This window comes from Sebastes umbrosus, chromosome 6 (assembly GCF_015220745.1).
Source record: "Sebastes umbrosus isolate fSebUmb1 chromosome 6, fSebUmb1.pri, whole genome shotgun sequence".
Taxonomy (NCBI): Eukaryota; Metazoa; Chordata; class Actinopteri; order Perciformes; family Sebastidae; genus Sebastes; species Sebastes umbrosus.
The window spans coordinates 18,774,021-18,797,329 of NC_051274.1; the positions used below are offsets into that span (position 1 = coordinate 18,774,021).

At 42.4% G+C, this 23,309-nt stretch overlaps 2 protein-coding genes across 7 annotated transcripts in view; both read left to right on the forward strand.

Moving 5' to 3' along the window:
- The window catches only part of LOC119489849 (WAS/WASL-interacting protein family member 1), a 45,812-nt gene extending 27,735 nt beyond the window's left edge, over nucleotides 1–18,077 (forward strand). Inside the window, exons 2-9 of one of the 2 annotated variants that reach the window (XM_037772766.1) lie at nucleotides 4,015–4,228; nucleotides 5,810–5,864; nucleotides 6,014–6,104; nucleotides 6,233–6,684; nucleotides 7,068–7,232; nucleotides 8,140–8,301; nucleotides 10,488–10,622; nucleotides 14,382–18,077. In XM_037772766.1, the coding sequence (XP_037628694.1) occupies nucleotides 4,095–4,228; nucleotides 5,810–5,864; nucleotides 6,014–6,104; nucleotides 6,233–6,684; nucleotides 7,068–7,232; nucleotides 8,140–8,301; nucleotides 10,488–10,622; nucleotides 14,382–14,960 (1,773 nt within the window). In that variant the 5' untranslated portion in view covers nucleotides 4,015–4,094 and the 3' untranslated portion in view covers nucleotides 14,961–18,077. The remainder of the gene's footprint in view (nucleotides 1–4,014; nucleotides 4,229–5,809; nucleotides 5,865–6,013; nucleotides 6,105–6,232; nucleotides 6,685–7,067; nucleotides 7,233–8,139; nucleotides 8,302–10,487; nucleotides 10,623–14,381) is intronic. The other variant, XM_037772767.1, reaches the window with a different exon arrangement.
- Nucleotides 18,078–20,536: 2,459 nt separating this feature from the next.
- si:rp71-79p20.2 (zinc finger protein 704) overlaps nucleotides 20,537–23,309 on the forward strand; it is a 47,170-nt gene continuing 44,397 nt past the window's right edge. For 2 of the 5 annotated variants that reach the window (XM_037771960.1, XM_037771962.1), the window contains exon 1: nucleotides 20,540–20,997. In XM_037771960.1, the coding sequence (XP_037627888.1) occupies nucleotides 20,749–20,997 (249 nt within the window). In that variant the 5' untranslated portion in view covers nucleotides 20,540–20,748. Of the gene's footprint in view, nucleotides 21,002–23,309 lie in introns of all 5 variants that reach the window. The other 3 variants (XM_037771963.1, XM_037771961.1, XM_037771965.1) reach the window with 3 other exon arrangements.

Here is a 23,309-nt window from a genome sequence, read left to right on the forward strand (position 1 = left end):
TCCACCCTGTGGTTGCGCTGCACCGCTGCATCCTGCTCGCTGCTCTGCCGGCTCGGCTGCTCGCATCCGCCCCTCTACGCGTCTTCACAGCTCTCAGTTTGACCTCATTATCGCCATCATTACCATCGGTATAAGTAGCTGCACCCTTCGTTGTCACCGTCACTGACATCTTTATTCTAATCATCACCAGCAGCATCAACAGGGCTATCACCATCACTGTCATCATTCTCAATATGCTGTTGTTACCATTTTTACTCATAACGTTCTGAAACGAAAGCCAGATGCCAGAATAAACATCCTTGCACCCCTAACTGTGTGTCGTCGGCGTCGAGCGTGCTGCAGGGGCGTTCCGCGCCGTCGTGCACAAACTGCCTCTCCTCCTCCAGAGTCTTGTTCGCCACTTGTGAGCTTCACATACTGTTAAGTATGCTGCGAGACGTGTGCGGGAGACATTGCGTTCGCTGGCGGTTCAGAAACGCAGCCCTTGTGTGTGTTTCTCCTCTGAATATTTCAGAAGGGGGGCTGACAAAATGCAGGCAGAAACAGACCGCTGATGACCTCCTTCTCATCGCCGCCTCCTTTTTTTTCCCCTCTCTCTTCTCTCTCTTTCGCTCTCTGTTCCCCTCCCTCCCTGCGCTCATCGCACAGGCTCCCAGGCTTCCCCGCTATTTCTCTCACTGTCTTCATCTTCTTCATCTCATCACTCTCTTTTCTCGCTTCCCTCCCCCACTGTTTATCACACCCTCCTCGTTCCTCCTTCATGATTTAAGTGTGCTCCCCTCTTTCTCTCTTTCTTGCATCTTCTTCTCCCACCTGTCTGTCCTTTCATCCCACTCATTCGCTCCTGTGTCTCTCTCTCTCGCCCTTCCCTTTCATTCACCCTCTCCATCTCGTTTTCCCTCACTCCATGGCGTTGCACTCTGTCTGCCTGCCTGCCTGCCCGCCTGCCTGCCTGCCTTCCTGTCTGTCTATTCCATAAAGGGCTGTGTGAGGCCTCTGCTCTGCTAATTCATTCGCCGTGCATCGCCTCATATATCTGCAGGGTCAGGCAGACAGACAGAGAGAGAGCGAGAGAGAGAGAGAGAGAGGAGGAGAGGAGATCTGGAGGAAGAGAGAGAGACCAAGAAAAGAGGACATGGAGAAAAAAAAGATGCAGTTTTATCTCCAAGAAACAGAAAGCCAGAGCCAGATCCTGTGGTGGTATATTCCAGAATCTCTCTCTCATAGACACACAATATATACAGTAGCTTGCCATGACCTCCTTCTGCTCACTGCTTGCTTTGTCATTTGGATCCCCGATGTTCAGCTTGCTCTCTAATCTAATACTTAAACCACATTGCTGCCATTGTCTTGGTTTATAAAGGAATGTACAGCGTATGTAATTGTATGTGTTGTTGTGCGACTGGGAGATGTGCAGAGCAGTGAGTGCAGGTATTGATAAACGTTCCTAATTCCAAATGTCTTGTGCTGATACGTCAGTAATTGTGAACATATTTGTACGTCGAACTGAACATATACTCTGTTCAAGTGACATTTTGGAGGTTATACTTCAGGAGCCGGTTGCACCAGCTCTTTGTAAGTTCAAACTTAGCCTACTTATAACGTACATGTTTACTTGGTGGAGATTTGCTAAATTAAAACAGGCTGCACCACCCAAACTAAGTCTTTGGTTGTAACTAAATATCTATACCCAGTGAGGGCCAGGTGTGACTCCAGCTAACTGAACTAACTGACTAACATTAGTTTGCTAATATGTGACCCGTTTAGATTGAAGAGTATAAGAAGTAGTATGGACTATGTCAACATGCTGTTTAATAATGATGTGAACTAGGAAGGTTTTAGATTGCATTTCACAAAATCAACACAATATACGTCAATTTACAAAACATGATGCCGGTAGCGTCAGCCTAACTGACCAAACAGCCTCGGTCAGGTTAGCACAATCAGATATTCTCCACCAATTCTAAACTACATGTGTACTAACTCTGAAAATCATCTTTATCCATGTTGGCAAACTGTATATACCAAGCGGCAACCTGCTGAAAAATGAAGCTAATGAATGATGAAGTGCCACAAACTGCAGTTCCTCAAATGGCCACTTGAGACTGATTCCAAAAGCGAGTCAATCCCCTTAGGCCCCCATGTTAAAATGCCCAACTTTACAGCAGACATAAACATGTTTACAGCCTGGTACAAAAAACAGTTTTGGTCTTTATAATTTCCCAGTTCATGAGAACTGTATGGGAGTGAATTATAAAACTCACCCGTTTAAATTATATTAAGGTTTAAAGTTAGGCATAATGAGGGCGTGGCGCCTCAGTGACAGGTGGGTGCCGTACCAGGCATGGGTGTTTAAAGAGAAATGGATACAACATTGGAGTCGGGCTCTCGTTCATTCCTATGAGAGTTGCTCAGTGGCGCATGAAGCAAAAAATGGCTCGAGTGTCGAGTGATAAAGTACCCGGATCATCCGGCGGGCGATCTTCCGCATCCATTGGGCCCATAGAGCAGACGCAGTTGCGTTTCCTTTAACTCCGCCTCCCAGCCCTCGGTCCAGCCGCGGTCTGGATCTCATTCACATGAACGGAGGAAGGATAATAAATCTGGATTCGGCTACTAGTGCATTTTACAACTTTTAGAACCTTATGATATAAATAAGGGCTATTCAAGCGTTCATACCGGGAAGATGATTTACAGACGTCTCTTTCCCAATGTAAGTCTATGGGGAAAAGTTGTTTTGGGCCCAATGGCATCACGTGACGGACACAGAAGTTGTAATTCCACCGTTTGGCCACTAGAAAAATGTGCCCGCCGCACTTCCTGGGGGCTGGGCTAGGTCGCTAGCTGCTAGCTGTCTGCTCTGCTGCATCACAAAGGCGCGCCTCAGCTCCACCGACGATCCACCTCTTTGCCCAGTTTTTGATTATCCGGTAGTTGGGCTGTGTCGTCACTGCCAAGATGGCGACAACCGGAGCCACCCACCTTGAGCTTCACAACAAACAAGATATATCATGTAAATAAGACACTTTAGAGATGGTGATAGGTATATATTTTTTTTTTTTGCTTTGTTCAGAGCCCGGCTAGCTATTTCCCCTTTCCTGCCCCCTTCTTTATGCTAAACTAGACTAAACACGTCTTCCTGACTACAACTGTGCATTTTTACGCACAGACATGAAGTTGGTATCATGTCACTTTTAGAAAGAAGGCAAATAAGCTTATTTCCCAAAATAAACTCTAACATCATGTAGTATTCTCTGAGAACAAGTATACTGTGTAAACTAATCCATTAGTGTAGGAGCGGCATGCATATCTCCTCAGAGAAAAGTTTGTCTGACATGAATTGAGTGTGTGGATCGGATGGTTGTGGAGGGTTTATTTGCCCTTGTGTGTCAGAGACGTAGAGGGACTCGAGGGACAAAAGAGGTGAAAGCGCTGGTAGTAACACTCACTACAACATGTACCACCGTTAAAAAGATTGAACATCGTGTTGTGAGTATTTGAGCCGCTGTTGATTGGAGGGGGAAAAAAAGAAATCCAGTAAATGAAGTGTAGCAGCAGTGAATCTGGTCCTTCCGACAGTGAGACACTACTCTGGGGAGCTCAGTTGGTTTTTCCTGTTTTAAACTAACACAAGAATCTCTCCGGCTAGTCAAATGAATGTTACGGTATCATTTGATCTTTTTTTAACAACAAAAAGAAGGAGTGTGATGAAACCTTTTTCTTTGGCATGCTCGTACTGGCTGCCTTGTAAGGTGTTCTATTTTCTGTGCATTATTCTGCTTATGAGTCAAAAATAGAAACTGATATGTCAGAAAGAGACAGTGACAAAAAGCCAGAGGCAAACCAAGCACACACACACACACACACACACACACATACACGCACACACACAAGCACACACACATACACACCATTCTCGTCTCACTCTCTGCAGCATTTCTTCAGTTTGTTCTTATCTCTCATGTCACTCACATGTTGTGTATTTTCTTTCTTCCTCCGCCCGTATCTCTGCAGGTTTTCCTGAGCAGACGGTCTGTGTGGCAGAGTTTGAGCTCGAGTGGAAGTGAGTGAGTGAGCGAGAGGGAGTGGGTGTCATGGGTGACAGAGACGGGCCAAATGCCGGGGACCCTAGTACCTACCAAAACCTGCTGCTCCTGGGAGCCATCGCAGCGGCATCCGCCTTTGTGGTCACCATCCTTATTGTCCTTGTCTGCGTTGGCTGCCAAAGGTAAGAGCACGGTCACATGACTTTACATAAATGTGAAAAAAAGTAGACTGAAATACAAAAAAAAAGAGAACAGCCAGAGTTTTATCATCTGTGCTGCCAGCTTTCTGTGCCCTCCCAGATCACTCTCATCATCCACTCCCTTCTTTTATCTGAGTCTACTTCTTCTGAACTCTTCTCCTCCCTTCTTTCTCTTCCCTCCATCTCCGTCTCTTTTATCCCCCCGCTCTGAGCAGAGTGGCAGTAATGAATGTTAATGGCTGTGCGAGTGTCAGATCAGATGAAATGATGTTTACAGGACACTGAGGAGACAGGCCAGAGTCAGAGCAGCCTCACGTCACCCCTCTTAAGCAGACTCCTCAGCAGGCAAAAGCAATGGAGCGCCCCGCGGTTTAAAGAGGATCAGACTCTGAGCCAGCCAAGAGCAATGCAACAGCCTATGGTTTTTTGTTTTTTTCCCAGAACCCTCAGGGACCAATCAGAGGCTGCACTGTGGCTTTGTTGCCATGGGATACACAGATAAGGATGTAGAGAAATGTCAAACCAGCTCATGTCATGGAAATAAAACCCCACTATTGTTAAGATCTAAAGGATGAAATATATATATGCCCCCCGATGGATGTCGGTAATGTTCACCAGCTCAGATTCACTTTATCATGTACAAATGGAAAGAGAGACCTGCTGCTATTGATTTCCTGCTATTGATTTAAAAACATACCCTTGATGATTACTGTAGATATCTCTGTAAGATCTTAGTCTAAAACTTGCCAAAATAATAGCTGCCATTCTTTATATGTCTTCATCCCTTCATGTCATTTTCTACCTTCCTGTGCCGTGTTATTATGAACGTCTCTGGGGGGAGCAGCTTCACCTTCTCATGGTCCCCTTGGGGTGTGATCGCCATATGTTTGTGCGAATAGGATTGAGTTCCAGCTCACTAGAGGAGACAATAGCTAACTCCTGTGACATGGATCTGACACGACTGTGTTACTTTTTTATGCTGGGTTATATTTCAAGCAACTTGTATCATTATAGGTATGATTCCTGTCCCTGTTTGCAAACCAGAAATGCTATTTATGCAGCAGTAAGACCTCCAAAGTGAGAGAAAGTGGATGGGGGGTAGAACGGTTCTCACATTCACACCTGCACCCAAGAGCTTTTGTCTTCATCGCTCACCATATCAACAGTTACCTATAGCTACAGACACCTCCAGGGATCCACGCTGATGTGTTAAACTACACTAGATACATTTGTTGCACACAACTAATACCAGAGGATATTAAAGGGGAACTACAACATAATAATTGTGAATTTGCTTGGTGTTATTGTGAAAAGAAAACACAAAAGTTTCTCAGTGAAGGGCATCCTCCGCTTTGGCAAAATCCTGAGTCACGCTCTGCTCACTGTTCGACTGGGCTCTTGCTATTAACCAAGGACTTTTATGCCCTTACCAGAGTTGGATGCTGATAGTATCTATCTGCTCTGAGTGTGTGTATGTTCTCTCTCTCTCTCTCTCTCTCTCTCTCTCTCTCTCTCTCTGTCCACCGGCTCCCGCTGACCTTCCTCACTTTGATGTTGTGTCAGAAAAAGCAAGAGCAAGCACCCCCCAGCCGGAGAGAAAGGGACATCTGTAAATATGGTGAGACATGCTTTCATTTTACTTTCCATCTCCATCTCCTTCTGCTCTTTTGCTTTCTCCCTGAATAGCTGGTTATATATGCAGATGCACATACATGTGTTTGAATGTTTCATACCTTGTATTAACACGTTCATGTGTGTGTGTGACAGCAGGGTACCCTTCGACACCCCAAACTGAACTCCATGAGCAAATCTGACACCAGGCTGCATGAGATCAATCGCTTCCCCTGCAATGGAAACTGTAAGTGATGAGTGATAGTGTGTATGTAACAATATATGATATACAACTCTGAGCTGTTACACTATTTCAGTCCTGCCTCCTCCGCCGCTTTCTCACCCCTCCTCCTCCTCCTCCTCCTCTCTGTGCAGCTGTTAGCAAGAGCCGTCCAGCCAGCATGGACCTCCTGCTCCTCCACAGCCGGCGCTCCCAGACGGACCTGAGGCCCTCCCATGGGCGCCAGCTTCCCCAGATCCCCACCAGTCCCCAGGGATCGGTCCAGGGGGGAGGAGGGGAGACAGGAGGAGATGGGGGAGGTGGTGGAGGTGGAGGTGGAGGGGGAGGAGGAGGAGGAGTAGGAGGAGGAGGAGGGGAGGCTAGAGACCACACCTACACCGAGGTGGGCATACGGAACAACCCCACGCCCGTCCACTGCCTGGATGACGGCCTGTATGAGAGCGTAGGTGTCCGGGAAGGTGACGCAGGCCCAAAGGTACCCTCCGCCCCGCCGCCCACATCAAACAACACTCCGGCTACTGTCAGAGCAGCCCAAAGCCCCCCAGCTCAGGCCAACGGAGCTCGCAATGGGAACGGGCACGTGAATGTACGTACACATCCAAAACTGTAAGCCTTATAATTGAATGTGAAGCACCTCAAGGGACTGGCTTCACACAACCAGTGATTCACATTTACCGGACAGAAAATTCTCTACAATGCGGTCATTACTTAACAAGTGTTACACACGCTAATCTGTGTTGCCTGCAGGAAAGGAAAGTAATAGCAGTATGTTAGACCTTAGTGTGACAGCTAGAACAGTTGTTTCTTTGTTTGCCTGTAGATGGCATGCATCATCAGCTTGTGTATGTGGGTCTGAAGTGCTGGAGCTGCAGTTAGTTGCTGTCAGTGTGCTTTGCATCATGACAATAATTTGTTTGTAGCTGACATCTCTATTAAGACAAAATCTTGTGTGTCTTTTTTGTCTCACAGGGTGGTAGAGGGAACGGCAGAGGGAACGGCACCGTTAACGGACCGATGACAGGGAGAGGTAATGGTGCGAGTGGGGTCAACAGGTCCCCTCTTCCTTCTGTCAACTCCCTGGCAATCCAAGAACCAACCGCAGCTGAGTATGCTTCCATACGGAAGTTCAGAAAGGTAACAACATACATACATTTCTATTATTCAATTGTCCATAGTTAATCATGATTAATCACAAGTTTATCACACATTTTCAATATCTGTTCAAAATGTACCTTAAAGGGAGATTTGTCAAGTATTGAAACTGTTATCAACATGGTAGTGGGCAATATGCTTGCTTTATGCAAATATTATGTATATATTTATTCTCATAACATGGCAAACTGCAGCCCAACAGGCAACAACAGCTTCCAGTGTGTCAGTGTGCTGATTTGACTCTGACTTGCCCCAAACTGCATGTGATTATCATAAAGTGGTCATGTCTGTAAAGGGGAGACTCGTGGGTACCCATAGAACCAATTTTCATTCACATATCTTGAGGTCAGAGGTCAAGAGACCCCTTTGAAAATCGTCCTACCAGTTTTTCCTCACCAAAATGTAGCGTAAGTTTGGAGCGTTATTTTGCCTCCTTCTCGACAAGCTAGTATGACATTGGTTGATACCAATGTAGTCTAGTTTTTTTAGTTTCATATGATACCAGTATCTTCACTCTAGCTTTAGAACTGAGCCCGCTACAACCTGAAAATCACAAGTTGCGTTAATGCTTTAAAGAAATTAGTGGCGTTAATGCGTTATTATTTCATTATTATTATTTTTGACAGCCCTAAGTTCTATGAAATCTTATTGATTCAGTTAAATGAGTACTTTGGTTTCATGAAAATTGTATTGTTTTTATAATTTTGCTTTTAGGTGAAATTTTTGAAGGAAAAATAAACAAAGTCAGCTAGTAACCACTTATAATGTCCCGTTTATAGGTTTAAAATACTTCTCTGACATGCATGAGAAGTCCAAATAAACTATGTGGACTTTTTGCTGTGTTCTTTGACTGAAAGTGATGTTTTCACTGGTGACTCAATACTTCAAGGTCGACAAGACAAACAGGAAGGAAAATAACGGGGCCGACAGCCAGTCGGACAGCCAATCGAGTGTGAGCGATTCACCCTCCACCGCTCCTCCTCCGCTACATCGCAGCCAGGAGTTTCCGCGCAAAGGACTGGAGCCGTTTCACATGCACTCCTTCCCAAAGGTACAGGAATCACTGGATCAATATGCTGTGAGCTTCATGCATTGTATCACCTTACCAAACTGTAAGTGTGTCTGTTTACCACCAGAGGGCACTGTCCACAAACAAACAGCTCTTTATATTCAGACATGTAGGATTGATCTTTCTTAGTCACTTGATATCTTCTTATTGGATTTTATCACACTTTTGTACTTCGTATCATTAGCATTAATAGTCAGTGTATGTGTGAGCATATGTTTGACACAAAATCATTGATAAAATGTACAAACTTACTGTCTAACCAACCACAATAACTTGTGTGTTTTTAAGATTTTGTAGATTATTTGAATGTCCTAATCACATGAATAGAGTTGTATGTGCCAGCTGGAGTCAAGGCCACAGTTTAGGGCAGTTCTGAGAGGGAAATAGTGGGACAATGATCGGATGATCAGCCTTTCCTGTGGGTTTGCTGGCACATATATCCATGTTTCATATATGGTGTGTATGGTTGTGTGTGTGTGTGTATATGTATGTTTGTATGTGTGTGTGTGGCACAGATAATGACATTATTTTTTTTTGTTAGTGATTTAAGGAGATTGATAAGGTCGTTTAAACAGTTTTGTCTTGGCTGGAGATGTCAGCCCAGTTGTTAACCTGCACTTTTAATCGTTGCTTGCTAAATCCTTGACTGTGTGTACGTGCATGTTTGTGCGTGTGTCTGTTTCCTCCGCCCATTTGCCTTTTCGCAGTGTGCTGCGCAGCACGGTATTAGAGAGGAGAGTAAAGAGTGGAGGGATGGATTATGTAAGAGCCTGGCAGCCTGCCAAGCAGCCTGTGTGTGTGTGTGTGTGTGTGTGTGTGTGTGACACAGTGTGTGTGTGTGTGTGTGTGTGTGTGTGTGTGTGTGTGTGTGTGTTCCCGTTGAATCTATCAGCAAGTCTATCTAGAAATGGCTAACAGGTATCCAGCAGCCAGTGTGGGGATAAATAATGTTCACATATTGAAGCCATTTACTCTGCCCCGGCTTCTATTACTCACTCTCACTGCACAGGAGGAGCATATAAAAGTTTAATCATCCTCGGTCGCATGTGCACACACCACTACCTTCTTTCTAATTGGTTTCTAATTGGTTGTGATCAACAGGAGAGATAAGAATTTAACCAGAGCAGTTACTTGTTTTGTTATTGTTTTATTATGAAGTCCATTTTCTGTTAGACAGTTTTCTTTTGTTTTTCGGAAAAGGTTCACGTGCAGTATATCTAATACTAAGCAGATAGAACTTAATAAATTATAACTGAATATTCAGTATTTGTGAAATGTAGCAAGTTTGAGAAGGTCTTATCATTTTGTCAAACATGGATTTATATTTTCTTCCCTAACACTTTGCTAAAATTACCTCTACCTGTAGAGTTAAATGGGAGTTATGTTTTTGCAGCATTGTTTGTATATCAGTGGATCTATCTGTCATCAGGGATATCTTTGACTGAATAGATTTGCATAAAACCGTTTGGAAAAGTTGGCCATAGTACAAGCCATCTAATAATTAGTTTGTAATTCTTTAAGTGTAGTTTTTGGAAAGATACAGACTTCCTTTTGATAGGAAATTCTCAATAGTAATAGTAGCATAAAGCTGTGGCAACGAAGAAAATGTAATAAGATGTCAGTTGCATTTGATTCCAGTTAGGAACTGGTCTCAGAACAGCTGCCAGCTGACGGGATCATTTCCAACGCCCACTCTCTTTTTGACCACAGTGCCACTTGCTGATTCATATCTTTGGATCTTGACAGGAAAGCTCCCCTTGGAGAGCAAAAAAAGAAGTAGAAAGCCAGATCATTTAACACGGGTGGATATTGTAAAAATAGAGATATCTATCATAAAAAAGCTTTAGAAGTGACACTTTTATAACCATAACCTTGTTTGTTTCTAATAATTTTGATCACAGTGGTACTGACCAAATTTGATAAAAGCAGTCACCATTAATCCCACAGTGTAAGTGTGTTATCCTTCCATGAAATCATGACCTATGACCTTCAACACAAATGCACCCTCTATCTCGCTCTCTTTCACACACACACACACATGCACAATTCGCTCACACTGTGCAACATAGTCACTGTGTACCTATTGAAAAACACACACACACACACACACACACACACACACAGTCAGGCACAACAAAATTAAATGGCTCCTCAATTTTGTTTACCAGGAGGCAGTGTTCATGGGCAACGGGGAGCAGTACATCTGGAAGCCTCCAGAGGAAGATGACATCATCACCTTGCACCCACCTCCACTCCGTGCAGAGAGCGTACAGGGGCACCCATCGCCTCCAACTGCAAAGGAGGTAGTATACGTATGTGTGTGTGTGTGTGTGTGTCAACAGGCAGACAGATATACGTACAGGCCTCTGATTTGTGACTGCTGTGTTTACCGATCGGGGCGCCCCCTTGATTGGGCATGCCGTCATAACACCACTGCCCTGTGACCTGCCTGTCATACGAGGTTTCTGCTTACAGCCAGAGGTTACGTTACATCCCAACCCCCTGCCTGAACCCTGACCCAAATCCCCCAGCCCCCCACTCATCTATCTGTCTCCACCGCACAGCTCACCAGACAGATCGGACATCAGTGTCACCTGCTGACGATTCATTAAGTATCACTTTGCATTGAGAGATGTTTGTTAAAGGTTAGCTGTCTTGCCTCATCATTCTACACAATCAATCAATCAATCAAACATTATTTATTTCAGTCAAACTGTATTTGTATAGCACCTTTCATACAGGTTAGTGCAGTTCAATGTTCTTCACAGATGACTGACAAGTCGAACGTAAGACAGAACAAGTGTGAACCGTAAAAACAACAGAAAAAACAAAAACAATTCAACAATTTAACAATGTGATCATTTGAGACCAATGCACGCAAGAAAATTAAATGATGAAAATGTAATAAAATAGAATTAAAAGCTATAATATAGAAATAGTTGTAAAACAGTGTGAAGTAAAAAAATAGATTAATAAAATAACAAAAATAGACAAAAAAATATACAAATCAAATACAATAAAATAGGTGATTAATAAAATGTGATACAATTATACAAATTAAATACAATAAAATAGGTAATTAATAAAATAACAATAAAATGTGATAAAATTATACAAATTGAATACAATAAAATAGGTGATTAATAAAATGTGATAAAATTATACAAATTAAATACAATAAAATAAGTGATTAATAAAATATAAAATTATACAAATTAAAAACAATAAAATAAGTGATTTATGAAATATAATACAATTACACAAATAAAATAACAATAAAATATACAAACATTTTACAGCTTAAATCAAATAGAATAAATGAATAAAATAATAAACATTCTCAATAAAAGGCCTGGCTGAATAGGCAGACTGAATAATCAGTCCTGACTGAGATACGGGCTACAAACTGACCTATATTTGTACATAAACAGTATATGTGTAGATGTGTGGTAGAGTTTGTCTGGTGGTGAGAGGGGAAAGTCTGCACTTTCCAATCATGTCACATACCCCACCACATCTGCTTCCACAAGCAGCAACTCCACCCCACACTCCTCCACTCTCAATCCATCGCTCTCCGCTGGACTCAGTATAACATACTGAGAGTAACAAGCAGTTGGGGAACTTTAGGCATGCCTGGGGGGGCTGGGGGAAGTTAATCTGAGTAGATGGAGGTGTGTCCCTGAAATAGACTGCTGTCTATTATTAGTCTGTGTTTGACTGAGCTTCTCTTTTTCATTATCATCTTCATCAGCTCAGGGAAATCTTACGTCCATGTCAAAAACTTTGTTGATATATTTACGACTAAAGCTTGTGATTAATAAGTCACAGAATGAACACATTGTTCACATGATCTAATAGAAGATAATCTAGACGATGGATTGTTTCATTTAACCTGTGAGTCATGTAAGAGTTAAGTAAAGCAGCAGTCTTAATCCGTTGCTAAATTTCTTGTCTAAGCCAGCGTTGAGCCAAAGAGTTTGGATGCTGTATGTGGAGATTAAAGGGTTAAGTCCCTGCTGTTTGGCTCATGAGTTAAACTCCTCCTCTGCAAATTAGACTGGTACACAAAGCAGCTGGCCTTGACTGCACTCTGCAATCTCCCTCTCAATTACTTTTTTTTTCTTTCAAACTTTCTTCCCTGTTTTTTTTTTTTCTTTTTCAAACTGTTTTTCTCCCTTTAGTTGCTGTGTTTTTCCATTTGTGAGTTTGTTGTTGCCCTAACATGCCCATATACTTTGTATCCTCTGGAGTTTGTCAGTTGCAGCCGTCAAAAGGTGTTGAGTTTCCACTCCCAACTAAAATCTCCTCCTCTCCTCTGGCTCTCTCTCCTCTCCTTCTGCTCCACTCCCTTCGTGGCTATTAGGAGGCGCTGCCTTCCCCGACCAATCACATCTCGCAGAGCACGTCTCACCAGATGAATATCGACTGCCTAACAGACCGCTTGGAAACGTGTGCCATATTTGCTATTCATAAAGTTGATCGCACACAGATGCATCGGTCATGCATACCGTTGTGTTTCCATGGATAATCAGTGTGTGCTGAAATGAAATGTGACTTCTCAAAGCCTCGGCCTGAGCGGAGAGCTAAAGTAGAATCAGAAGAGACATAACAGAACAGAGCGCAGGCAGAAGGGGAGGAGAAAAGAAAACACACAATGCACAACGCTTCCTCAACAGCTGCAGCCCAGTTTTGAAATCCCCATCATCTTGTGACTTCCTTCCTCTGCTGCACAGAGCTGCAAATTCTGTGTGCACAGATGCACACACACACACTGCACATTGTGTGCGCACACTTGTAGCATACGCCAGGGTCTTTGTTTATCCAGAAAAGGTCGCGCAAGAGATTTGTGGGGGCAGGGTATGTGTGTCAGAGACAGAAAGAGAGAGAGACATAGTTCACAGTTAAAATCACAGTGGTTTACACTTGAATTATATTTGCCTATATTATATTTCCTCTCATGTGAGACTTATAATGTAAAGGTACCATGAAAGGGAAGGTAAGGTGAGCGCACACACAGAAAACAGAGTCTTGGCCATTGTCTCAATGCTCTCAGGTTTCAGTTTTTTTGGGAGTGGAACAAAAACAAGGCTAATCCGCGAGTGTGTGTGGGAGAGAGAGAGAGAGTTTGCATAGCCAGTGTTTCTCAGGGCCACTAGAGCAGAGCTGCTGGTCTGGGTGTGAACATGGAAGGTAAACATAACCATGTCCCACAATCCTCTGCTCTTGTGCTTCCCCTTGTGGAATTTTGACACAGAAATGCCAGAGGTCACAGCTCTGGTTTATCCAAATTCCCCCCATGACCTCACACATGCCTTTCAGTTGTGAGTCTTCAATATCAGACCTTACATACTTCACTATACGCATACAGTAAGCAGCACATGCAGCAAATGCAGTCACACAAACATGTACATACGCCTCATTCAAAGCAAACGATATGCGAGCAAAGTCCATCGGTGAACACAGCGGCTTGGCCGTCGTCCAGATCTTTTACACCATAGCCCCGCTGTTCTGTTGCCAAAGCAGTTGTGGTGAAATTTTAACAGGTCCATCCACTGCAAAGCTAACTCTGTCACTCTGCCGAGACCTCAACGGACTGATAACACAGTTTACTCTGTCTTATCCTGCCCTGTCAAAATAGGTCAGGTTACAGCACAGAGCGAGCTCTGTCAACACATGTGCAAAACTACTGCGCGGCACACACCCCTCACAATCCATGCTCGCACATTCACTTGCACACAGCAGCATTGCATGTTTACTCTCATGTTCTCATATTGCACCTTTATGTCTGACATAAGTGTAGACAGAAATAAATATAGGATGTCTGCACATACTCATAGCTAAGTTGAGACGTAAAGGTGATACAGTTACTGTTCATTTAATCCCCAGCACAGTACAGCATGTGTAGGCTATGTATCAGTTGTAGTTATAGGCATTCACTTATAGACACAAGGCCGTGAATGAAGCAGAATAACCTTCTGCCACCCACAGACTGTTGGACAGAATCGCAATGTTGTTCAGTGTCATTAACTGACACCATACTCTCCTCCTGTGTGTGTTCTCAGATTGCAGACACCTACTCCATCGTGTGTAAAAGCCAGAAGAAGAAACCTCCGATGGAAAACAACGGGTCAAAGACCCTCCCACGCTCCTTCGGAGGAGGCTCCCGGGGCCGAGGCCGAGGAGTTCAGGCCCAGGCGCGTTCCCAGGAGGAGCCCTGCTACGAGCCGGTAGGAGACAGGTCCTGGTCCACGTGTGCAACGGCCGAGTCTGACCCCGCGTACGCTACCATCGACTCCCACAGGAAACGGGAGCAGGCGGGAACCAATAATAGCCCGGCTGGGGGTTCTGCCACACTGAAGAGGAAGAAGCAGATTCCGACGCCGACGCCGACGCCAACGCCAACGCAGCAGCAGCAGGCACCACCACCACCACCACCGGCGCCACCCCTGCCACCCGTGCCAGCCGCGCCACCCGTGCCACCTCAGGGCTCAGGACCCACCGCCCTGCCTGCTAGAGGCCTGCCCGGTGGGGAAAACTTCTATGAGACCATCAGCGATGTGAAACAAGGGGGCAACAGCTCCAGCACCACCACCATCTTCACCTTCAATGACGGGATGGAGATGTACGTCACCGGCCTGTAGCTGGCTGACAGGCAGAAGGGGCCCAGAACCCACTGGTACAGAGCCATGACAGGGACCGTCCTGTTCACCGGCCAACAGGTTGCTGTACATAGAAACAAGGCCCTCTATAGACAAACAACACAAGGATCCATTCTGTGATGACATCAGGTACAAACAGGGTCTTAATCCAGGTTCAGACTTCCCTCGATTGGTCTGTACTTCAGAACCAGCCTAAGCCTAGTCCAGCCCAAATATGGACCAAATATGTTTTAACAAAAAAAAAAGATAAGAAAACTGGAATCTTCAACCTACTATGTCACTGACCGTACTCACCTGTTTGTGCATCATTTTCCATAATATCTTTATTTTTATATGAACACTGTACTCTCTAAAGAGTATGTGGTGTAACTCACATCACTTTATTATATATATTTAAAAAAAAAAAAATGTGCATGCATTGTGCAAACACACACCTGAAAATAGACAGTAGTAGCCAGGAATAATGTAGGTATATTGGGAGTATGAGGCACACTGTTAGCTATTGTCACCCACCCACCCACACACACACACACACATATATATGCCTCGTCTTGGGGGGACTTATGTAATAGAAGCAGATGGATGTCACAGAGATTTGCGGTACTTAGCTCTCCCTAAGCAAACACCTAAAACAGGTTCTCTGTGCGTACTGGACTGTTGCCTGGCAGACAGCATTGTGGTGCTTTGTTCAAACAGAGGCCTATCATTGGTAGAGCTGCTAAAACACAGAAGGAAGTGAAGGCTAAAGTCCCCATTTCACTAATTTACCATCAATGTGCCCTAAATTTACTAGCAGTTATCAATAACAGCCCTTATGATAACTGTAAAAAGTGGATGTTTGCTAACCTTAAATCAACAGTCCAAGCTCCGATTTGAAAAACATTTGTAGTCAGAGGCATGATGACACACCCCAAAACACCCCCCCACACAGACACACACATACTTGGTAGAGTCATTTGGGGTAAAGTGATCAGGTCAGGGGCATTGAGTGGGTTGTGCAACAATTTCCCCAGAGTGATACGGGTGACAGATTTCACAATTCGAAACCTTTTTACTGTATCACTGGGAAGATAGATATTTTAAAAAATAAGGAAGCGAAAGTGTCCAAAATAAATACAGGATGCTTCATCCTGGGCAGTAAATATGTCATGTCCGTTGGGCGCCGTAAACATCTGATTTTATGACCATTATAATTTTGCACTGGACAGCTGCAGGGGTGTTTGCCTTAATTGCGCATTAACATGCTGTAAAGGGCGTTTCCGAGTGCAGTTTTGATTTGCTGATCTGGTCTCAAGTCAAAGCCAGAGCTCCCCGTAGCTCATCTGGTGGTTGAAATAGCAACAGAGGGCTCTGACTCCAAGGAAAATAAAGAGCTGGGCATAAAAATGAACAGCGGGCGTCCTTTGGAAGGTAGCCCCTCGCCCTCTCCCCACCCTCGTCTCCAGCCTTGAGTTCTCTTAAACACATGTAGCTTTGGGGAACATTAAAAAAAAGAAGAAAACAAAACATTGGAGGCTTAATAAATGACCATAAAGATACGAGGTGAAGAGGGACGCAAACTGCTCGACAACCATGCAAAGAGAAGACGGGTTTAGAAAGGTTAGCGACATACATTTATAAATGCTACTGTGTCTGAAAGTATGTAAAAACAATTGCACTCTGTATTTAATGCACTGTTTATTTTTTTCTTACCTACTGACAATACCATTGGTTGAATAGCTCACGCCACTGCCATGAAAACAGTACGTTTATGTTGTTGGTGCAATTTTTTCCTGCTTGATCAAAAAAAAAAAAAGTGCATGCTTTGATATATGGAAATGAAAACAAATATTGTGGTACTTAATTGATCTCTTGTTTGTTAATCTTTTCTGTTGTGCTTTTTTTTGCCATGTGATGCAAAGCAGCGTTCAGTTTTTTTGTTTCCAAGGAGGAGGAGGAGGAGGAGGAGAGAAATAGAAAAGATAGAGAGAGAGAAGCCACTGGGAGTTTGGAGCAGAGTGTTGTTTATCCTCCGCTCTGGGGGAGAAAGAAGGAGTGATAGAGGTGAGGAGGGAGAGGAAGAACAGCTAGTATGAAGCTGCAAATGGACACGGACCCAAAGGACCCTCCCCCTTCTGATATGCGTGCGTGCACACACACACACACACACGCACGCACACACACCATCAGGCACACACACACACTGCAACATTAAGCCATGTGTGTTTCCAGTTTAGGGGATGAAGCACATTTTGCTTCCACTTGGTCAGCCCTTGCATACGCTCCCTCCCTCCCCCAGCTGTGTTCATCCTCCAATAACCGTCACAGACCTCTCTTTTCTCTGCTTCACCTCTCCCTCGCTGTGCAGAGGAGGGGCCTTTGATGTCCAGCTCTGAGGGACTCAGGGAGTGATATGAGAGGGGGAGGGTGAGGGGGCAGAGGACGTGGGTCAGGCCAACCCCGGTCTGATATCAACAATGCACCAACGGCTCAACTACTGTCTGATATGAGAAATGGCTAACAGCTGAGACGCTTAACAAGCTCTGCTGAGGCTTCCCTTAGACAATGCTGGCTGGAAAAATCGCAATCACACTTAATCCTTTTTCTCTAGCTGTCACTTTACGTGTCACATTTTCTTTATCCTGAGAGAAAGCACTGATCCGATATATTTTGTCGAACACTGTCACACCGATCGAGACAGATGTTCATTGCACAAACAAATACAGTATGATGATGTAAATGTGTAAAATACTCTGTTGCTGTTCCGATGTTGTTCCAATGTAACATACAGTATACAGTATATTTGTTGAAAAAAAAAAAAAAAAGATGGTTATCACAGACACATTGTACTTTGTGGATGCAGAAATGTCCCATGCTTTCCATGCAGATACAGATGTTGTTTGTTAATTGTCTTCATAATTATGGGCCAATACTGCTGTGACAGCTGTAGCCAACGTTGTATGTTCTTAAAGCACAGGGTTTAGTTTAAAAATAATGAATATAATAAAATATAGTGTGAACAGTGCAGATATGCAAAAGATTGTAATGTTTTATATTAACCTTCATAAAATATTAAAAGTGAGTTTTTACTTTTCTAATAAAGTGGCACATTATAACGTGTGTTTGTCTCTTGCTTGTCTTATTGCTTTGCGCAGGATATCAAACTAGGCAGTTGCCAGTTGTTGCAGACTCACTGTGATAGCAGCTTGCAATAAATGCAGCTTGCAATAAAATGTGCTTGTGTAAAATGAAGCAGTAAACCAGATGTGTCTGGGCTCTGCAGATATATCAGAATAGGTTAGATAAAGAGGCATTCATGTGCCTGCAACAACTATAATACAAAGAAAGCTCATTCAATTCACGAGCTGCACATTTCCAACATGCACTTCAGATCTAGGGAAAGAAAATGATTGAAAAAAGATATTAGAGAAAGGAACAGTTAAAAATAGTAAATCGCTGTATATTATATGGTGATTGTGTGTTATATATACCAGAATACTATGAAAATTCAATACAGAAATGTTTAAAAATAGTAAATCAAATACACAGACACAAGAACACCACTAATGAAAAGAAAAATATTACCTTTGTGAAGCTTCTAATGCAATTGCCCTAACAATGCAATGCAGTACAGAATCAGTGTCTCTGTTATTTTGTCCACCTTATAATGCAATCCATATTATCATGCACACCTCTGTGACAGTCTCATAAAACTGAACATTGCTAAATGCATGGCTATTTTCTTGGATTGCATTATTTTGCACATGCTATGGTGTCCAGAAACTATTCTATCAAATTTACATTATAACAAACAGATATGAATAGCTTCAAATAAAGGGGTTTATAAATGATGGGGGGAGGAAACAAACTGACTAAACTGTGCAATAACATTTTCCACTTGTGCAATTTTGTTAATAGTCTGTTTATTTTCAATACTGTATATACTGCTCCTATTTTTATACTTCCTTCTATTTAAATGGTTCATATTTTGTTACACTTTGTTTCGCTCTTTTTTACTGTGTTAGCTGATGCTTCTTGTTTTTTGCACTATCCCCTTTGCTGCTGTACACTGCAAATTTCCCCACTGCGGGACTAATAAAGGGATATCTTATCTTATCTTAAAATATATTGATTTCTTTGATAAAAACCCTTTTAGTTTGCAAAAAAAACATAAATGTGCAGTTTGCTTGTGAGGCTCTGCAAGCTGTTTTTCTTCTTGCTCTCCCCTCCTCGCCTGACACAAGAACACCAATAAAAAAAGAAAAATATTACCTTTGTGAAGCTGTGTGAAGCATTTAAATCAAGCACACCTCTGTGACAGTCTCATAAAACTGAACATTGCTTCATGCATGGCTATTTTCTTGGATTGCATTATTTTTGCACATGCTATGGTGTCCAGAAACTATTCTATTACATTTACATTATAACAACCAGGTATGAACAGCTTCAAATAAAGGGGTTTATAAATGATGGGGGAGGAAACAAACTGACTAAATATTACCTTTGTGAAGCTTCCAATGCAAATACCCTAACCTTATTTTGTCCACCTTATAATGCAATCCATATTATCATACATTTAAATCAAGCACACCTCTGTGACAGTCTCATAAAACTGAACATTGCTTCATAAACCTCTGTATTTACTGCATGCATGGCTATTTTCTTGGATTGCATTATTTTTGCACATGCTATGGTGTCCAGAAACTATTCTATGAAATTTACATTATAACAACCAGATATGAATAAATTAGTCGAGAAAATAAAGGGGTTTATAAATGATGGGGGAGGAAACAAACTGACTAAATATTACATTTGTGATGCTTCTAATGCAATTACCCTAACAATGCAATGCACTACAGAATCAAAGTGTCTCTGTTATTTTGTCCACCTTATAATGCAATCCATATTATCATACATTTAAACCATGCACACCACATTGCTTCATAAACCTCTGTATTTTACTGCATGGCTATTTTCTTGGATTGCATTATTTTTGCACATGCTATTTTGCACATGCTATTTTGCACATGCTATTTTGCACATGCATTATTTTGCTATGGACTATGGTGTCCAGAAACTATTCTATCAAATTTACATTATAACAACCAGATAGGAATAGCTTCAAATAAAGGAGTTTATAAATGATGGGGGAGGAAACAAACTGACTAAATATATTGATTTCTTTGATAATAACCCGTTTGTAAAGCATGATCCGTTAAATCACCTTTTGGTTTGCACAAAAACCTAAATGCGCAGTTTGCTTGTGAGGCCTGCAAGCTGTTTTTCTTCTTCCTCTCCCCTCCTCGCCTGCTGCTGCTGCCTCGCAGACCGGCTCGTCGACAGCAGACACCGGCCGGTGAACTGAAGGAACACGCCCCCCTCTCCTCCTCCACCTCTCATCCACCCACATTGCTTGGATTAGAAATAAAAAAAAACACGACTGACAGAGTCAAACCAGCCAATCAGAGGCTCGCCTCGTTGTGGATGCGTGCCAAAGTGTAATGTTTATGTACGCAGCCGACCAATAGCAGCGCAGCAGAGGAGGCGTGGCATTTCATTTTGGAGGAAAGAGGCAAAACAATCTTTTTTATCCTCATGAAACCGGGGCGGCTTTTTTTTTTGTGGATATCCTGGGGGTAGTTTGGTGGCAAACTTTTACATGTAGAATAGAAGTTACAGAGAATACAACTCTCGACAATCCTGATAAATGTATCTAACTCCAGCATTTTGCACTAAAATCTATAGAAAGCTGGTTTTCTTTCTTTAGTCCGCCCTGTCTGTCTGTCTGAATATGGATTCCAGATACATTTTGGAGCAGCAGCCGGCGACAAGAGTCGGTGGCGGTGCCGGTGCGGATTTTAACTACCGGGCAGGCTGCTCGGTGCTCCGCAGCACCCGGGTCTCCGTGGTGGAGAGAAACACCCCCATGCCGGTGTACACAAACGCTGTCTACTGCGAGTTTGTAATGGAGGCGGAGGTTAAAGGCGAGCGGACCTCTGGACCGGCTCCCGGTGCTCGAATAGTGTACGACGTGGAAAAAGTAAGTACCTGTTTATCCATTTTACGCACTGTTTTACGCACGACTCCTGTTAACACCGGTGTAAAGTCAACCCAAGTTGCACACACAGATAATATCAAGCATTACGCATGTATAATGATGACAGTTGACAGCTCTGCATACACGCCGTTATTGCATTTTTACGGGGTGAAATATGCCACCGTGAAGGCCACACGAGACTACTTTATGTTGTGTTTTTGCACAACTAGTCACACACTTTTTTTTTTTTTTTTTGTTTAAAGTGTCAGTATAATTTCACCAGCTGCTGTCAACAGCTTGTTCATAACGTCGTATCCAAAAAACGCTTTAAATGGCGGCTCATTTCTGTGTGCAAAGTTTACAGAAAAAAGGAGGGCAGGGACTTCAAACTACTCACCACACCCCTCCCCCCATAACTGTAGGGTGGAGCTATGGAGAGGCTTCCTGGCTGCACAGCACACTACACAACTAGTACTAGACATATGATGTGTTTTCTGTTGTTTTTATGCAGCAGTGTTTAGTTTGCATGTATGTTTTTTTGCATTGCATTTTAAGGGCTCATGTGTGTTTCTCCTTGCAGGATCAGTAGTAAACTACACAACTAGTAATGCTACTAGACATATGATGTGTTTTCTGTTTTTGTTTTTTTATTGCATTTCATGGCTCATGTGCGTTTCTCCTTGCAGGATCAGTAGTAAACTACACAACTAGTAATGCTACTAGACATATGATGTGTTTTCTGTTTTGTTTTTTTATTGCATGTATGTTTTTTTATTGCATTTCATGGCTCATGTGTGTTTCTCCTTGCAGGATCAGTAGTAAACTACACAACTAGTAATGCTACTAGACATATGATGTGTTTTCTGTTTTTGTTTTTTTATTGCATTTCATGGCTCATGTGCGTTTCTCCTTGCAGGATCAGTAGTAAACTACACAACTAGTAATGCTACTAGACATATGATATGTTTTCTGTTTTGTTTTTTTATTGCATGTATGTTTTTTTGCATTGCATTTTATGGCTCATGTGCGTTTCTCCTTGCAGGATCAGTAGCACACTACACAACTAGTAATGCTACTAGACATATGATGTGTTTTCTGTTGTTTTTTATGCAGCAGTGTTTTGTTTTGCATAGTTTTTTTTTTTTTTATTGCATGTATGTTTTTTTGCATTGCATTTTATGGCTCATGTGTGTTTCTCCTTGCAGGATCAATAGTACACTACACAACTAGTAGTGCTACTAGACATATAGATCGATAGATAGATAGATAGATAGTAACTTTATTGACCCCGAGGGAAATTCAAGTTTCCAGCATCACAGTTTCATAATGCAAAAGCATGTTAGTAAAAAGGCAGTAAAAAAGTTAGTAGTGCAAAGTACAAAAAAATATACCAGATATAAAAATACAAGGAGATGAAGAAAGCTGTTAAAACCGAATATAGTGCAGGGTAACAGCTGTGATACACGACTATTAAAAAAGTGAATATAGTGCAGAAGAGACTTAAAAATGAGTATAGTGCAGCAGGGTAACTCCGGTAGCTTAGTCTATGAAAGTGCACTGTATGCATTATTATCTGATATGACATGTTTTCTGTTTTGTTTTTTATGCAGCAGTGTTTTGTTTTGCATAGTGTTTTGTTTTTTTTATTGCATGTATGTTTTTTTGCATTGCATTTTATGGCTCATGTGTGTTTCTCCTTGCAGGATCAGTAGTACACGACACAACTATTAATGCTACTAGACATATGATGTGTTTTCTGTTGTTTTTATGCAGCAGTCTTTTATTTTGCAGTGTTTTTTTTATTGCATGTATGTTTTTTGCATTGCATTTTATGGCTCATGTGTGTTTCTCCTTTGCAGGATCAGTAGTACACTACACACAACTAGTAATGCTACTAGACATATGATATGTTTTCTGTGGTTTTTATACAGCAAGTGTTTATTTTGCATAGTGTTTTTTTTTTTATTGCATGTATGTTTTTGCATTGCATGTGGGTTTCTCCTTGCAGGATTAGTAATTTAATCATGTCCCTGTAGTTATTAATTGACCCTGCTGCAACATCAAATATGCACAGGTGGCAAATTGCCACACCTGCTTTTAATATGGATCAGATAACAGTTTATTCAAATAAGTTCAGTGAATTGTTGACTGTTTATTTTAACGTGGCAGTGCGATAATGGCACTTGCATATGAACCTAAGCTTTAATAAAGTTTTTTTTGAATGAGCATTTTAATTTTAATTTTTTTTTGGGGGGGCGGGCAGCAAAAATTAGTTCTTTAATCGATTAGTTAAATGTGATGATATATGTGACAGT